This window comes from Neoarius graeffei, chromosome 9 (assembly GCF_027579695.1).
Source record: "Neoarius graeffei isolate fNeoGra1 chromosome 9, fNeoGra1.pri, whole genome shotgun sequence".
Classification (NCBI taxonomy): domain Eukaryota; kingdom Metazoa; phylum Chordata; class Actinopteri; order Siluriformes; family Ariidae; genus Neoarius; species Neoarius graeffei.
The window spans coordinates 44,096,791-44,113,614 of NC_083577.1; the positions used below are offsets into that span (position 1 = coordinate 44,096,791).

At 39.7% G+C, this 16,824-nt stretch overlaps 1 protein-coding gene across 1 annotated transcript in view; it reads left to right on the forward strand.

Annotated features, from left to right (window-relative positions):
- LOC132892156 (NXPE family member 3-like) overlaps positions 1 to 16,824 on the forward strand; it is a 42,641-nt gene that overhangs the window by 24,823 nt on the left and 994 nt on the right. The window contains exons 2-3 of the mRNA XM_060930550.1: positions 13,727 to 14,496; positions 14,673 to 14,743. Coding sequence (XP_060786533.1) covers positions 13,727 to 14,496; positions 14,673 to 14,743 — 841 coding nt within the window. The remainder of the gene's footprint in view (positions 1 to 13,726; positions 14,497 to 14,672; positions 14,744 to 16,824) is intronic.

Here is a 16,824-nt window from a genome sequence, read left to right on the forward strand (position 1 = left end):
TGGCAACTCAGTGCCAATGATGTCTTGTGCTGTTTTCACAACATGCTGCAGGGCTTTTCTGGCAACTTTGGTGCAGCTGCTGTACCAGGTAGTCACACAGTTTGTTAATATGCTTTCTGTGGTGCACCTATAGAAATTGACCAGCAGCTTCTGGGGGAGGTTGACTCTTCTTAATCTCCTCAGAAAGTAGAGTCATTGTTGTGCTTTGCTTACTACCCCTGAAGTGTTATCAGTCCAGGAGAGGTCCTCCGTGATGGTCACTCCCAAAAACTTGAAGCTGGAGACTCTCTCAACAGCCTCTGCTGTGATGGTTACTAGGCTGTGTGCTATCTTTTTAGAGGTCCTGAAGTCCACAATGATTTCTTTGGTCTTCTTGGTGTTCAAGACCAGGTTGTTGGTGTCACACCGCGCGGCGAGGTTCTGAGCCTCCTCTCTGTATGCAGCTTCATCATTGTTAGATATAAGCCCAATGACCATCGTATTATCTGCAAACTTAACAATAATGTTCGATTTGTGGGTGGGTTGTCAGTCATGGGTGAAAGGTGCATAGAGGAGGGGGCTCAGTACACAGCCTTGTGGCACGCAAGTCCAGTAACCATTTGCATATGTATGGAGTTAGTCCTAGTGCAGACAGTTTGTTGATCAGCTGGCTTGGCGCAATGGTGTTAAACGCTGAGCTGTAGTCAACAAACAGCATCCTAACGTAGGTGTTGGGCTTCTCCACGTGTGAAAGGGCTGCATGAAGAGCCACACAGATGGTGTCCTCAGTCAATCCGTTTGCCCAGTAGGCAAACTGATGTTGGTCGAGATCAGCTGGGATAGAATCTTTGATGTGAGTGATTATCAGCAGCTCAAAGCACGTAGCAATAACAGGGGTAAGAGCAACTGGACAATAATAATTGAGACAGGTTATTGTGTTTTTTGGGGATGGGAGCAACGGTTGCTGATTTCAGGCATGTGGGAACTGTGCATAAGGAGAGAGAGAGGTTGAATGTGTGTGAATACATCTGCTAGTTGGTCAGCACAGGCCTGAAGCACACATCCTTGAATGCCATCAGAACCTGCTGCTTTCCTTGTGTTAATGCTGCAGAGTGTCTGTCATACTTGATGTGTGTATAGGACAAGGAGCTGTGAGTCTCCTGTCAGATTGGCGCTGACAGGAGGCTGGTTATTGTCTTTGTCAAACCGAGCAAAGAAAGCGTTGCACTCCTCTGCTAGATTATTATTATTCTTGAATGGCGTGTGCTGTATGTAATTTTTCTCTTTGTAATCCATGATTGCTTGGATGCCTTGCCACATCCACTGCGTATTGGAGTTATTGCCAAAGTCCTCTTCAATCCATTGTTTGTATTTATGTTTTGCTGACCTGATGGCTCTCTTCAAATTTGTCCTGGCAGTACTGTAAGCTGAAGGATCTCCTGATTTGAAGGCTGTGTCCCTTACCCTGAGCAGCTGTTTTACCTCGCTGTTCATCCATGGTTTTTCATTTGGGTACACTTGACTTGGACTTGAACACTGAGGACTCGAGACTGGACTCGGACTCGAGGTTTAGTGACTCAACTACAACACTGGACTGTACCCTTGAGAGGATTGTCAAGAAAAATCTATTCAAGAACTTGGGAAAGGTTCACAAGGAGTGAGCTGAGGCTGGTGTCAGTGCATCAAGAGCTACCACACACAGACATCTTCAGGAAAGGGGAGACAACTGTCGCATTCCTAATATCAAGCCACTTCTGAACCAGAGACAATGACAGAAGCATCTTACCTGGGCAAAGGAGAGAAAGAACCAGAATGCTGCTCAGTGATCCAAAGTCCTGTTTTCAGATGAAAGTAAAATTTGCATTTCATTTGGAACTCAAAGACCTAGAGTCTGAAGGAAGAGTGGAGAGGCACAGAAACCAAGGTGTTTGAAGTCCAGTGTGAAGTTTCCACAATCTGTGATAACTTGGGGTGCGGTGTCATCTGCTAGTGTTGGTTCACTGTTTTATCAAGTCCAAAGTCAACGCAGCCATCTACCAGGAGATTTTAGAGTACTTCATGCTTCCATCTGCTGGCAAGCTTTATGGAGATGCCAATTTCCTTTTCCAGCAGGACTTAGCACCTACCCACAGTGCTAAAACTACTACTAAAACTACTACTACGCGAGGACAAGAACAACAAACTGATGAGGATGTAGTCTCTCTTGGTACTCTGATAGAAATGCTTGAACAACAAAAGGCCCAATACAAGGACTTGTTGCTGAGACAGCAAGCCACCTTTCAGTCATTCATCGCAATGGTAATGGATACAAACAACAAAAGAATGGACAGTCTCATCCGCGAGGTACAGGAAATAAAGGACAGTCTCCAATTCTCCCAAGCAGAAATTCAAGACTATAAAATAAAACAACATGACCAGAGCCACAAAATCAAGGAAGTTGAGACAAAAATAGATAATCTAGGAGCTGATATGAACACGATCCTTCACAAATTCGATTACTTGGAGAACCAGTCACGTCGTAATAACATTCTAATCGATGGCGTCCCTGACAACAAAGAAAACTGGGCCCAGTGCAAACAGAAAGTCAGAGAAATCCTCAAGGACAAACTCAAGCTAGATCCACATAAGATTGAAATTGAGCGTTCACATCGTAATGGGAAGTTCCAGGAGGATGGCCAGCCACGACCTATTGTTGCAAAACTTCTTTGATATAAAGGTAAAGAAGTCATCATACAGAAAGCTAAGTATCTCAAAGGATCGAACATCTATATCAACGAAGACTTTTTGGAAGCAGTGCGCCAAAAGAGGAAAGAACTCCTACTGGAAATGTGGGTGGCAAGAGAGCGAGGTAACATGGCTTACTTATGGTTCGATCACCTGGTCGTGCACCCACTGAAAGATACACCGAGGGGGGGCAACACATGAAGAAACTAGATTCAACTAATTCATTGCCGGTAATCAACCTTCATGAACTCTACTATTGAACAACAGTCATCTCTATCCCCCGAAATAAGTAACAGTGACTTAAGCGCTTTAGTTTTCAACCCATTTGACTTAAATGAAAATATTAGTGAGTCACCCTTTTCATCTCTCGACCCTGACTCGAATTTTTTTTAATAACTATTATAGTTCTTCTAAGAACATTTCGCAGTACTATAACATTGACTCTTTTATGAACACATGCAAATCAAGTAAAATTAATTCACTCTCTTTCATTTAAATGTCAGGAGTCTTCCGCGCCACTTCGAGGAGCTCAATGAATAGTTTTACTCTTTAAAACATAGGTTCTCAGCAATTGCCCTTACAGAGTCCTGGCTGACTGAAAATACAATTCACAATTATAACATACCCGGCTATAAAAGCATTCATCACTGCAGACATAACGGGGGGGGGGGGGGGGTTCTCTATACATAAGAAATTATTTATCCTATATAGAAAGAAATGACTTGGAGTTTGAAATCGATGAGTCGGGCACTCAGTGCATTTTCATTGAACTGTTCTCAAGTGGCGATGAGGGGAAAAAAAATCATCTTGGGCTGTGTGTACCGGCCTCCTAATACAGAAATCCAACAATTTAATGACCAATTGACAGAATGCCTGAATAAGATTAACAAAGAAAAGAGTACTTGCTACATCCTTGGCAATTATAATATAGACTTACTTAAAACCTCACATTCTCTTACTACTGACCACATTAATAACCTTTTCTCCTCCTCATTCTTCCCTCTTGTATACAAGCCTACTAGAATTACCCCACATTCTGCTTCCTTAATTAATAATATATATACAAACACACTAAACACCGACTATATGGCTGGACTCATGGTCACAGACATATCAGATCACTTTCCAGTCTTTTTGATATCTGGAATTGAGGAGCTATTGACTGATATTAGGTATTTTTATCATCAAATTAATGAAGCAAATAAACAAACATTTATCGAATCCCTAACAGACACATCTTGGGATTCTGTTTTGGATGAAACTGACACAGAAATGGCTTATGACAAATTTCTTAGTACATTTACTTCACTTTTTGATGAATCATTTCCAAAGAAAACTGCAAAATTAGGTCAACATTCACGCAGAAAACCATAGTTGACCCATGGCCTGCTTAAGTCGATTAAGAAGAAAAACAAACTATGTGAAGTATGTTAGAAACCCAACGCCCCTGACTGAGAGTACCTACAAAGAATACAAAAACAAATTAAATCATACATTAAGAATTGTCAAAAAGAAATATCAAAGCAAATTCACGGAAGCTTCTAATAATGTTAAGCAGGCATGGAATGTAATTAATGACTTGTTAAATCGCAACAATAGAACAAAAGCAGTCCCAAACAAAATACAAAATGATTCCCAAATTATCACAGATAAAAGTAAGATATCCGAAGAATTTAATGATTTTTGTTAATATTGGCCCTACCCTAGAAAGCAAAATTCCCACCATGGCGAAAGATCCACTTGATTACATCAAGACTTATTTGAATAGTCAATTGACATCTTTTGAACCATCTTCCACTGCCGAAGTTAAAGATATAATACACAACCTGAAAGATTCCGCTGCTGGACATGACGAAATTAGTCCTAAAATATTAAAGATATCCCTCCCCCATATTATTTGTCCTCATATTTTAACTTTATCAGTTCAAAATGGCGTGGTGCCTAAATCAACTAAAATTGCAAAAGTGATTCCTATTTTTAAAAGCAATGATTCTACCTCAGTTAATAATTACCGCCCAATTTCACTTCTACCCTGCATATCTAAGATTCTCAAGAAATTGATATACAATCGTCTTTTGAAACATTTAAACCAAAATGATATTCTGTATAAACACCAATATGGTTTTAGAAAGGGATACTCTACCTCAATGGCACTTATAAAATCAATGGATAGAATTACTTCGGCTATTGACAATAGAGAATTTACCATAGGAATCTTTCTAGACTTATCCAAAGCGTTTGACACGGTAAACCATTCTATTCTTCTCAGAAAGCTAAAAAAATACGGCATTAATGACACGGTACATAAATGGTTTATTAGTTACCTATCTGACAGACAACAGTATGTTGCTCTTAATGAAATCATGTCATCATGCAAACCAGTAAATTGTGGAGTTCCTCAGGGATCAATTCTTGGACCTTTATTGTTTTTAATCTATGTTAATGACCTTGCTGAAGCATCTTCAATTATATTTTTTATTTTATTTGCCAAAGATAGAAATATTTTCCTTTCACACGCAGACTTTGATTCTTTAATACGACCAGCCGACCAAGAATTAGAAAAAGTCATTACTTGGTTTGAAGTTAACAAGCTGTCTGTTAATGTTAAAAAGACGTACTACCTTATCTTTTGTAGTAAAAACAAGATGTACAATAGAAAAAATGCCAATATTTTCTTAAAGAACCTTCCCCTCTCCCAAGAATGTCAGGCAAAATTCCTAGGAATACTGATTGACGATTGGTTGACATGGAAGGCCCACATTGCTATGCTAGTAAATAAAATTTCAAAAACTATTAGGATCATGGGAAAAATTAGACACTTTCTAACACAGAGAACCCTTATTACTATATATAACAGCTTAATCTACCCTTACTTCATCTATTGTAATCTTGTTTGGGGATGTGCCTACAGAACTTCCCTTCACCCTATATTAATACTACAGAAAAAATTTGTATGTATTGCCATCGGTTCCAGATACTACACTCACTCATCACCGCTGTTTGAAAAGCTTAGAATTTTGAATATTTTGGATATTAACAGATTTCAGCTAGCTCTTTTCACAGCTCAATTCATAAATCTCAATCTGCCTGATACTTTTGACAGCTTTTCGTTCACAGTTTCACAATTATCTAACATGCCAAAGCACTCAATTGCACATTCCCCTATTCAGAACTTCCTTGGCCCAAATGAGTGTGAAATACAAATGCATCAATGTATGGAATGATCTTCCCCTCTCCCTAAAGAATTTTACCTCTATAATAACTTTCAAATGTAACCTTAACCATCTACTATCCAATCCCAACCACTTCTACATCCTCTATTTCATCATATGTACTTAGGTTTTTGATTTATAGTATTAGAATGCATTTTCATTTTGTATTATTTTTTGTCATTGTTATTGGTTTAATTGTATATGCTTATCTTGCAATCCATTGAACTGTATTAGATTTTTGTCATATCTATGTTCTACTAATTCATCTGAGAATTATCTCATTAGTATTGTGATAGTATTTGTTTAGTTTAAAGGAGGAGGGCTTAGCATAAGCCTTGTTAGGCTTCTTCTCTCCTCCTGCACTTTGTTTTTTTAATTTTAATTCATTTCATTACTTCACTGTTTATGTTTTTGTGCAAACAAACAAACAAATGGTTTGCTGACCATGATATAACTGTGCTTGATTGGCCAGCCAACTCACCTGACCTGAGCCCTATAGAGAATCTATGGGATATTGTCAAGAGGAAGATGAGAAACATCTGATTTATACCCCATTGGGATTTTTTTTTTTAAACTGAGGAGACCACTTTACTGTAGTGGGAGAGTTCCTTTGCAATTGCTTCATAAAAGGTGGTATGTTGGGCAGTATTTTTTTTAGATGAAGTAATGAGGCAGCACCTGTTTAAGTGAATCCTGAATGGCAACTCCACATCACACAATTTAATTTACTTTCTTGACTGTGTTTAAGAAAGTCATGATGGCGTTGTTCATTCATGAGGCTGACATAATGTTATTGTAGCCCACTACACTACTGCCCCGACAGCCTAGCAGCATTCTTCTACATTTTACACACAACCTCCATGCCTTGCCAGCCTGTTAACTTCTCATGCACACTGGTGCTTGGAGTTGCCATGCTTTCCAACAAAATTTGCCGATTGCAGACTCTCCACGTGCCCAGGGGTGCCATTGGGGGTGAAGTTTGGTTGATTCTAAGGGCTCAGCATTGATGGGACGGCACGGTGGTGTAGTGGTTAGCACTGTCACCTCACAATAAGAAGGTTCTAGGTTCAAGCCCAGTGGCTGACGGGGGGCCTTTCTGTGTGGAGTTTGCATGTTCTCCTTGTGTCTGTGTGGGTTTCCTCTGGGTGCTCCAGTTTCCCCCACAGTTCAAAGACATGCAGCTAGGTTAACATGGGGCAGCCTTGGGCTGAAGTGCCCTTGAGCAAGGTACCTGACCCCTAACTGCTCCCTGGGCGCTGTAGTATGGCTGCCCACTGCTCTGGGTGTGTGCATGTGTGTTCACTGCTTCAGATGGGTTAAATGCAGAGGATGAATTTCACTGTGCTTGAGTGTGCATGTGACAAATAAAGGCTTCTTCTTCTTGACAGAGGGCCCTCAGTGGACAATATAAATATTACCATGTGTAAGTTAATTTAATAAGAAAAATATTTTTACTAATTTTGTCTCTTAAAATGAGCAAGTATAACAACCTTCTGGTTTGATTTTCCATTTTTCGCAAAAATATTAGAATAGTCTTTATATTTCACCCCTCTCCCTATTCATTACATGGTACAGCCTTGTGTAGGCAGAGCCAGAGTGTGACGTTAGGTTGGTTGCTTTCCAATCCAGCACTAATTTTAACTGCTCATGGTAGAAACATAATTGATGGTGAGCCATCAGTAGATTGACATCATGAACAATTCAGGTTACCAGAAACATAAAAAGAGGCAGCAGAAAGCTGAGAGAGAGAGAAAGGGCCGACAGTTAGTCACCCAGTTTTGTTTTGGTTGTTTTTTTTTCAGAAGAAAGGTAGCCTATACATTTATTCACTGACCTTCCTTTGCTGGCTGTTGGCCTAACATGCTAACGTTAATACTACAGCAGATTATTATTGTGGCTTAACCACTGCTCGGATGATCAAGCTAACAACTTAATTTACAATGCAGTGTCGTTTTACTTAAATATTTCAGAGGTTACCTTTATTGCCATTGAAAATGAGACAAGTAATGAATGTAATTTTGGTCTGCAAAGAACTCCGTGAATTTGTAGGTCAACTATACAGCTAGTGCACCAGCTAAGTTGAGATGCATGCTACTAACCAGGCTTGTAGTACTCGAGTCCAGGACTCGGACTTGAGTCCGACTCGTGCCCTAATTTTAAGGACTCGTGACTTGACTTGGACTTGAGCACTGATGCCTCTGACTTGCACTCAGACTCGTACATTAATTGGATTTGGACTCATAAATTGGAGACAAGGACTCAGATTTTTGTCTTTATTTTTTTTGTAATGTGCCATAATAATTTGGCATAAGATATTTATATCTACATTAATTTTTGTACTAATTTCATGCAAGAGTGTCACATCTGTGTGGCAAGTGGACTCTCTTGCGTGTGCCGTAAACAACTCGCCCCCGCACAGGATTAAATATAAAGACTGAAAACACACTATATAAAAACACACTTACTTTGCAAAGTATTGAGTTGCATTACTGATACATTATAGAGCCTTAGTTCCTTCCTTGTTTGTTTTCCTGGTTTCCTGATTTCCTGTTTCTCGTCTTTGATTCTGCCTAGTCTACGATAGCCTGTTTGTGCCTCTCTTGACCTATTGCCTGTTTCACCATTTTACGATTTTGCCTGCCATTCTGCACTGTTTACCTGTCTTCACTTGTATTAATAAACGCACCTTCTGCACTTACATCGATCTCCCAACCATCTTTGACAGAATACTTCGCACTCCCTGACAAAGAGAATGCACATTCACCTGTTCATACGTCATGTTCAGGAACGAACTAACGTTAATGGTGCTAAAATGCCTGGAGAGAATGCCCGTAGGATTGTCTGCTTTGCTTATATAGACTTCTCGTGCAGTGGGGAAAAAATGCACTGCTATGTGTTCCATATGTAGAAGAACTATTGAGGAGATGACGGGGACAACTTCAGTTGTCATTTGGCAAGACTACACCCAGAGAAGGAAGTGACACGCTATGTTCATTGCTCTGTTGATAGTGGGGCTTGCTGAGTGATGAACAAGCTTTTTATCTGTAGCCTATTAATTAAAATGGGGCAGTCAAGCAGTATTGTTCATCCAACAGAGTAGCAGAGACAGTTTCGCATAAAGGCAGCAACAGCCACTTTCAGACGGTGCGGTTGGAGTCTTGTTCTCGGACTCAACTTGGATCAATAGTGGACTCGACTCGAAATTTTCTTTAATGACTTGGACTTGACTTGGACTTGAACACTGGGGACATGAGACTGGACTCGGACTCAAGATTTAGTGACTCGACTACAACACTGCTAATAACTCACTTGTTCACGAATGAGGTCTGCCCTCAACATGCACAGATGCAGCGTTAGGATTAGGAAACCCTCCCTCAACCCCCCTCCCAGTTAAAGCAGAAGGAGTTGAGCAGTATTTTGTTGATAATGTATTTACAGAGCAATCTGTGAATAAAGGGCTTTGGGGTTAAGGCTCATGCAGACTGATTTTTTTTTTTTTAGTATTTATGCTGCATTAACCATGTGAGCAGCTAGCTATAGCAAGCAAGTACAATTTTAGCTGATAAAGTTCATATAGGCATTCCAATAATGAAATGTACAACTGGCATATGAAATGGACAAAAGATGGCTAAAAAAAAATTGTTAGATAGCTTGACTTAGGCCCACTTTACACGGGGACGGTCTGAAACAAAAACGCAAAAGTCCGTTTTCGTTCTCACTTTTTTCCGCGTCTACACGACCATTTTCAAGGAGGAAATCTGCGTCTATACGGTGACGCATAAATGTGTGGAATTCAATTGGATGTGCATGCCAGGCGGCTAGGTGGTGCTGTGAAAGACCTCCGCTATGTCTGCACGCATGTGCAACGTCTTCCGTCTTGTCTGATCTGCGCCGCGAAAACTTTGACTACTCTGGCTATGGTAAGAAAGTAAGTAAAAAAAGTAAGAGCATACTATACCCGCCTCTGTTCATTAACGGTATATGTGCAGATTCGGTAAAGATGTTCGAAGGACTCCTGGACGTTTATTAAAGCTGCCAGAGCAGCTTGAAGGTCCGTTGGATCGATGTAATCAGACATGCTCTTACTTTTTTACTTACTTTCTTACTTCCCAGGCTGGCATGTACAGTATATGACATATGTATGACATAAACGCGTACCCGACGTGAGCAGATCCGAGCAGAGTTTCGCGTATTGGGTAGTTTAGACGGATATGCAACGGGGGCTGTTTTTAACTTATCCACTCTGGAAGGCGTTTTCAATTTTTTCCGTTTTTCAGCCTCGGAAACACCTGTAGACAAATCATGTAGACAAAAGGCACTTCTGATAAAATATTTAGTCGTTTTTACCCGACAGCGTCCTCATGTAAACGGGCCCTTAAAATGTAAAGGGGATAATGCCATTGCCACTTTTAACATCACCCTTTAAAGATATTGGTTTCCCTTTATGATCAACTAATGTTACTAACCAAGCATGCAGCTCATTCCATCCAAATGTTAGTAATATATACACACCGTTCTCATGACGCACTGTGTTAGTATGATTATATGACAGATTCTGAATTATGTACCTTATGGTTAAGATTATGGATACTTTCGAGCCAGGGCCCTCTTCAAACCAGAGCAGCCAGAGAGGAGGCCAGAGATACAGTATTCAAATAGAAGAAGAGGTTAAGGATGACAGTGCAAGTAGTGAGAGCAGCACAGAAAATTACACTAATAACACTTCCTCTGGATAAACTAAGGGTCATTTTTGGAGGGCAATATTATATTCTTTCATAGGGTCCAAAATTTCTAACATGCCAAAACAAGTACACACCACTGGCGGCTCGTTAATAGGGGCGATTTGGGCGACGCACTCCCAAACAGGGAGGGAGATTTTTTTTTTTATCTACTCCTACTACCAACAGTAATGTCATTGTCCAATCAGGCTGTCGTGCCTGGTGTAGCCACGCCCTTTTGGGGCGATTTCTGTCAGGTTCAGATTTGCCCCAAAATCTCCCATTGACACTAATGGTACGTACGTTTTTTTCGAAAATCATGCTCCCAATGCATTTTCTATTAGGTTTTATGTGCTCGCACAAGCAGAGTGCTTACGTCATACGCCTGTTGCGCCGCGCAAGTGTTGCCAGATTGGTTTTAAGTGCATTTTGGCGGGTTTTGAACATAATTTTGGGCTGGAAAACGCAACTTGCACGGAAAATGTGTGAACATTCTATGAAGAAGATGGCGAGTGTTGAGTGCAACAATACGATAGCGTCTCTGAAAGAAGTTCCCTTTAGTCGTCGTACCAGTGAGGAGAAAATGGCAATCAAACAGCTAGGACCTCCTAGACCGAATTTAAACATCAAGCAAGTGTCTATGAAGGGGGAGAAGACCTACTCAAGAGGTTTTAACAAGAACTGGTACCACCGCAAAACTTGGCTAGCTGGCTGTGATGTAGTCAGTGCTCTTTTTTGCTACCCTTGCGTTCTCTTCCACCCTGGAAGTAGCACAGCAGACGGTACAGTGATATCTGATATTTGAATTTACTAGGCAAAAGTTTTTTTTTTTTTTGTGTGTGTGTGTGTGTGTGTTACCAATGGCAGTTGTTTTACCAATGGCAGTTTAACATTGCCATGCTTGGAATATTTCAGTAGCCTCAAGTTCTCTCTGACTTGGTGTAAATTAAGCATATTTTCAGTTTTTATATATTGTACAGTATGTGTTCATTGGAGCCAGCAGCACCTTACCTTTTTTCCAACTTGTTAAGCCAAGTTGCACTGACTACAAAACCTTATGTAACCTTGTGTGTATAGCTAAATAACTAAAGCCTTTTGTGTTCATTGACCTGCTTGTACTTTAAATTTCCTTTTAAAGCATGGCTTTCTGAAGGAATTATTGGGAAAAAAAACTGCAGAATTTATTTAGAATTATTATTTGTTGTTAAAATGGCGCAATTCCATATAAAAAAAAAACACAATTAAGCTGCACGTTTGTTTGATGGTTATGCTTTTCTTCATCTTTTTCAAAACTTAAATAAACACTTGTTTTTGGATTTATATCCTGCTACTTTAATTGCATTCTTTAGAATTGAAGAAATTAGAATATGTATAATTAAGAATTTGTGTCTACTTATAGAATACTGGAATAATATGAGAAAATAAATGAGTAATGTAATATTAATTAATTGTGATGCCAAATGTTTTGCTTTGAAGGCTTCACAATGAATCTTCCTTAGTTTTAGCCTGGCAAGCCAGACTAAATGTGAATATTTGCCACTCGTAGGCAAAAATATTTTTGGCCGCTAGGCGGGTGGGTCTAGTTTACTAGGCTACCTTAGTTTGCCACCTTTAACTTGTTTAGTGGCAGCACGGTGGTGTAGTGGTTAGCGCTGTCGCCTCACAGCAAGAAGGTCCTGGGTTTGAGCCCCGTGGCCGGCGAGGGCCTTTCTGTGTGGAGTTTGCATGTTCTCCCCGTGTCCGCGTGGGTTTCCTCCGGGTGCTCCGGTTTCCCCCACAGTCCAAAGACATGCAGGTTAGGTTAACTGGTGACTCTAAATTGACCATAGGTGTGAATGTGAGTGTGAATGGTTGTCTGTGTCTATGTGTCAGCCCTGTGATGACCTGGCGACTTGTCCAGGGTGTACCCCGCCTTTCGCCCGTAGTCAGCTGGGATAGGCTCCAGCTTGCCTACGACCCTGTAGAAGGATAAAGCGGCTAGAGATAATGAGATGAGATGAGAACTTGTTTAGTGTTGCCACCTAGTGGAGAGAAGAGATATTGTCTATATTGATATCTGAATTTACCAGGCAAAAACAAGTTCGGCCAATTGATTTGCTACCTAGGTCAATTTACTTCAGTCCTGTGGACATTTACGGTCTGTGTAGACATAACGGGGGAAAATTGCCCCCCCTGAAAAAAAATTCAGGAGCCGCCACTGGTACACACACACACACACTTTCTCACAATCCACTCAATTTACCTTTAAACTAATTCACCAAACAACATTAACTGAAAACACACATATGAAGAAAGAAATTAGAAATAATCTCCAACCACTCATACCCAAGCTCACAGTGCTCCACTAACTCCATAACACTCCTGCATGTGCAGAGAGAGAGAGAGAGAGTTGGGCAATGATTGTATATACAATCAGCTATCTTGTGTATCAGTAACACAATAAAATGCTTAAAATCATGCCGATAAAGATTACATCAAACTTCAGAATAGGGGAAAAAATGTGATCTCTATGACTTTAACTGTGTTATTGTTGTTGAAGCCAGATGAGCTGGTTTGAGTATTACAGAAAAATGCTGCTCTCCTAGGAGTTTCACAAACAGCAACAACAGTCTGTAGAATTTTTACATAGAATGCTGAGTGACAGTTCTGTGGGTCGAAACGCTTTGATAAGAGGCTATTATGGACACAGACTCACAGTTGAAGGTTTTTTGGTTTTTTGTTTGTTTTTGAAATCATCCAGTTGTCGCCCATCCACCTCAAGGTTTGATGTGTTCTATGTTCGGAGATGCTTTTCTGCTCACCACAGTTGTAAAGAATGCTTATTTGAGTTACTATAGACTTCCCGTTAGCTCATACCAGTCTGGTCATTCTCCTCTGATCTGTCTCAACAAGGTGTTTCAGCCTGCAGACTGTTCACAGGATGTTTTTTTTTTTTTCACACCATATTCTGAATTTCCCAAAATATAGCAGCCTTTTAAAAATAATGATGCAAATATCTGATTTATAAATAACTGAAGTCTTTGAGACTTGATTTGTGAATACTTCTTTGATTTGTATATGCAATTCAAATGTTTCTCTCTTCACTGTTTTTAGAATTTGAGTGGGCATGTAACATTTGCCTTACTCAAAATCCAGAAGAGCTTCCAATCATCCTTTGAGCCCACTGAAACCTTGTGGCTGTCGGAATTAAGCAACACATTTTGTGCACATTTGGGCCAGGAGCCCACACCAGAGGAGGCCAAAGAAGAGAAATATCTGCTCAATTCCATTGCATGGCCAGGTCCCTTGGTGCAAGGTCTCCCTGTGGAGTTCAGCAGCAGCCCTAAAAAGAGCTACTTTGTGATTCAGGGCCCAGCAAAGCAGCATGTAGGTGGTCAGCTTGTAGTCAATGTCCATATACAGAACTTCCTAGGTTTGCCTAAAAAGCATGGCGGAGATTTCCTGATAGCCCGGCTGCATTCACCCGAGCTTGGCGCTGGTGTTGCAGGGAAGGTGCATGACCACAATGATGGGAACTATACAGTACTGTTCCCACTTCTGTGGGCTGGAGTAGTGCAGGTTCAAATCACCATGGTGCACCCAAGTGAGGCAGTGGTGGTGTTCAAAAGATTGAATAAAGAACATCCTGACCGCGTGTTTTTTAAAAGCGAGTTCCGCTCTGGTGCCCTCTCAGAAGTCACAGAGTGCAATGTCTGCCTGCCATTCAATCAAAAGCCAATCTGTAACTACACTGACCCTATAATTGGAGAGCCCTGGTACTGCTACAAGCCTGAAATGCTCGCATGTGACACACGAATAAATCATTACAGAGGTGGATACAGAATGAATATCACTACGAAGTATGAAAAACAGTTGTTCAAGAGGTGAGTTGGCAATTGGGACTTTGTGGATATTTTAGTTAGCTTGAATTTGCATTAAATAATAATAATAATAATAATAATAATCGAAAAAAATGTAAGTAGTAATATTTAAAAACTCAGAAATGCAATACTACAAAGCATAAAGGCATCAGATTTTTCAGTGATGTGTGTGTTTTTAGGGGTGTAAATCTCAAAGTTCCTATACCTGCTTCAGGGATGGAAAAAGTGATTGTAATTCCTGCAGAAAAAGGTACATTTTCTATTAATTTTTTAGCTCATGCAAAATGGAATTGGATTAATGTTTATGCCTGTTCATGGTTTTCCATGTATTCATTTTTTTGGCAAATCTTTTTAAGTGGAAAAATATTGAAGAAATCTACACTTAATTGTAGCTACACAGGGCAGCTAACATTGCAGAAAAGTACTCATGTAGTCCTCAAATACACTGGTGTTTAACAAATACATTGGTTTAAGTGCACAGTAGAGTTGCAAAAAAAAAAAAGCATATGTCTTGTAGTAATAACACACTGATGCAATTTGTTTTAAAATTTATGAAAAAATTCAACACTAAAAAAAGAAGTAGTGTCTTCTGACAAACAAACTCAGTCTACCAGTATTTAGTATAAGTACGCAGGTGATTATAGGAAATCACACATTGATTGGTCAAGAAATTCTGATTATTTCTCAATGATTATCTTGAGGGACTCGGTAAAATGGCAGCCAATTGCTTCGTCACCGTAAATGAGGAAGAATTACAAATTATGAAAAAAAATGCTGTTCCTTAAAGCACTAAAGATGCAACGAAGTTTGGTCTAAAACTATTCAAAGGTGAGGTGGAATTGTGATTTATTTTATCTATTTCAAAACAAAATATTTTATGTAACTTGCCATTGATAAGTGACACGCCTGTGCACAGTACATTTGCATGCTGCTTTTGAAGATTGAAATAAATTAGTTTTTAATGCAATTTTTAAAAATAATTGCCTGTGTATTTATATGAGAATAATTATACGCCTTAGGCTCAGTGAAAATCGGTGAATAATGCCCTCGCAGGGTTAGATCTTAAGGTTTTTCTGCACTAGCCAGCCGGGCTAGTGGCTTGCAAATTGCACTAGCCCGCTATTTTAAGCCCAATTCCTGTGACAATTGAAAGAATTTTAAATACTAAACAATGAACAAGTTGAAACAACAGAAGCTCCCAATTCAGTGTAACAAAACCAGTACTTTATTCAATCCATTATGGTTCTCATATGTGACTTTGTGTTTCAAACCATAATTGTCACTTTGAAGGATAAAAGAGGTAGTCATTGCTTACAGTTAAGTAGACTAGTACATGTAGTAATCTCGCAAAATGGACTAGAACTGAAATCATTCAGTTGCCTTAGACTGGAAAAAAACATAGCAAATTCTTATACAACACAATTCTGCTTTATTCAGACTTTATTTGCTCTATGCGCATTGGCTAGTGGTGGACCTGGAACCAAAACTGCAGTAAATTAACAACAAAAAATCTGGTAAAGAAAGCTGGCCTTAACATGTCTCTATTTCAGGCATATCAACTTTGATATTTACCTCTATGCTCATAATATACTGACAATTTATAGGTAATAAAATAAAATAACTAAAATTTAACAGCCACAATTTTTAAAAATTCTGTTCCATTCCTGCAAATTAATGATATTACAAGTGAGCAAACATTGTGAATGCACTCTTCAAAATACAAAATGATAAACTACTGATAACAATACATTACTTTAAATTGTATGTTATGGCATTAATGCCTTGCCATACAAGCACAATGTGACATGTATTTCAATTCTAAAAACTGACTGATTTGGAGTCATCTTGAATTTTCATACTCACAAGGTTATGCTTCATTCACTCAGAATCACTGGCCATATGGATAGGCCAGTTAAAAACTATGCTGTCTTGCAAATTCAGTGCAAATCTCCTCTTACTCACATCTCAAAACTTTTCAAACATGGCTGACATCAGCCCCCACTGCCCTGCCACCTACTCTTACAGAATATTAAATGTGCTGAATGGTGGTGCCACCTTGTGGTAGGTCTGGCAAATTAGACACTCATCATGGTACACAGTTACAACCTGTGTCAATGAACTGTGACAGTAATGTTCAGCAACAATGCATTACACCATGTACAATAAATAGAATGAGCTAAAAGATTTTGTATCAGATTTTGCGTGATTCAAGATGGCCACACCCATGTCAAGTTATTGCACTAGCCAACACGGGCTAGTAGCAGAGATTTTGCACTAGCCCGTGGCTATCTGCACTAGCCACGGGCTAGCGGGCTAGTGTTAAGATCTAAC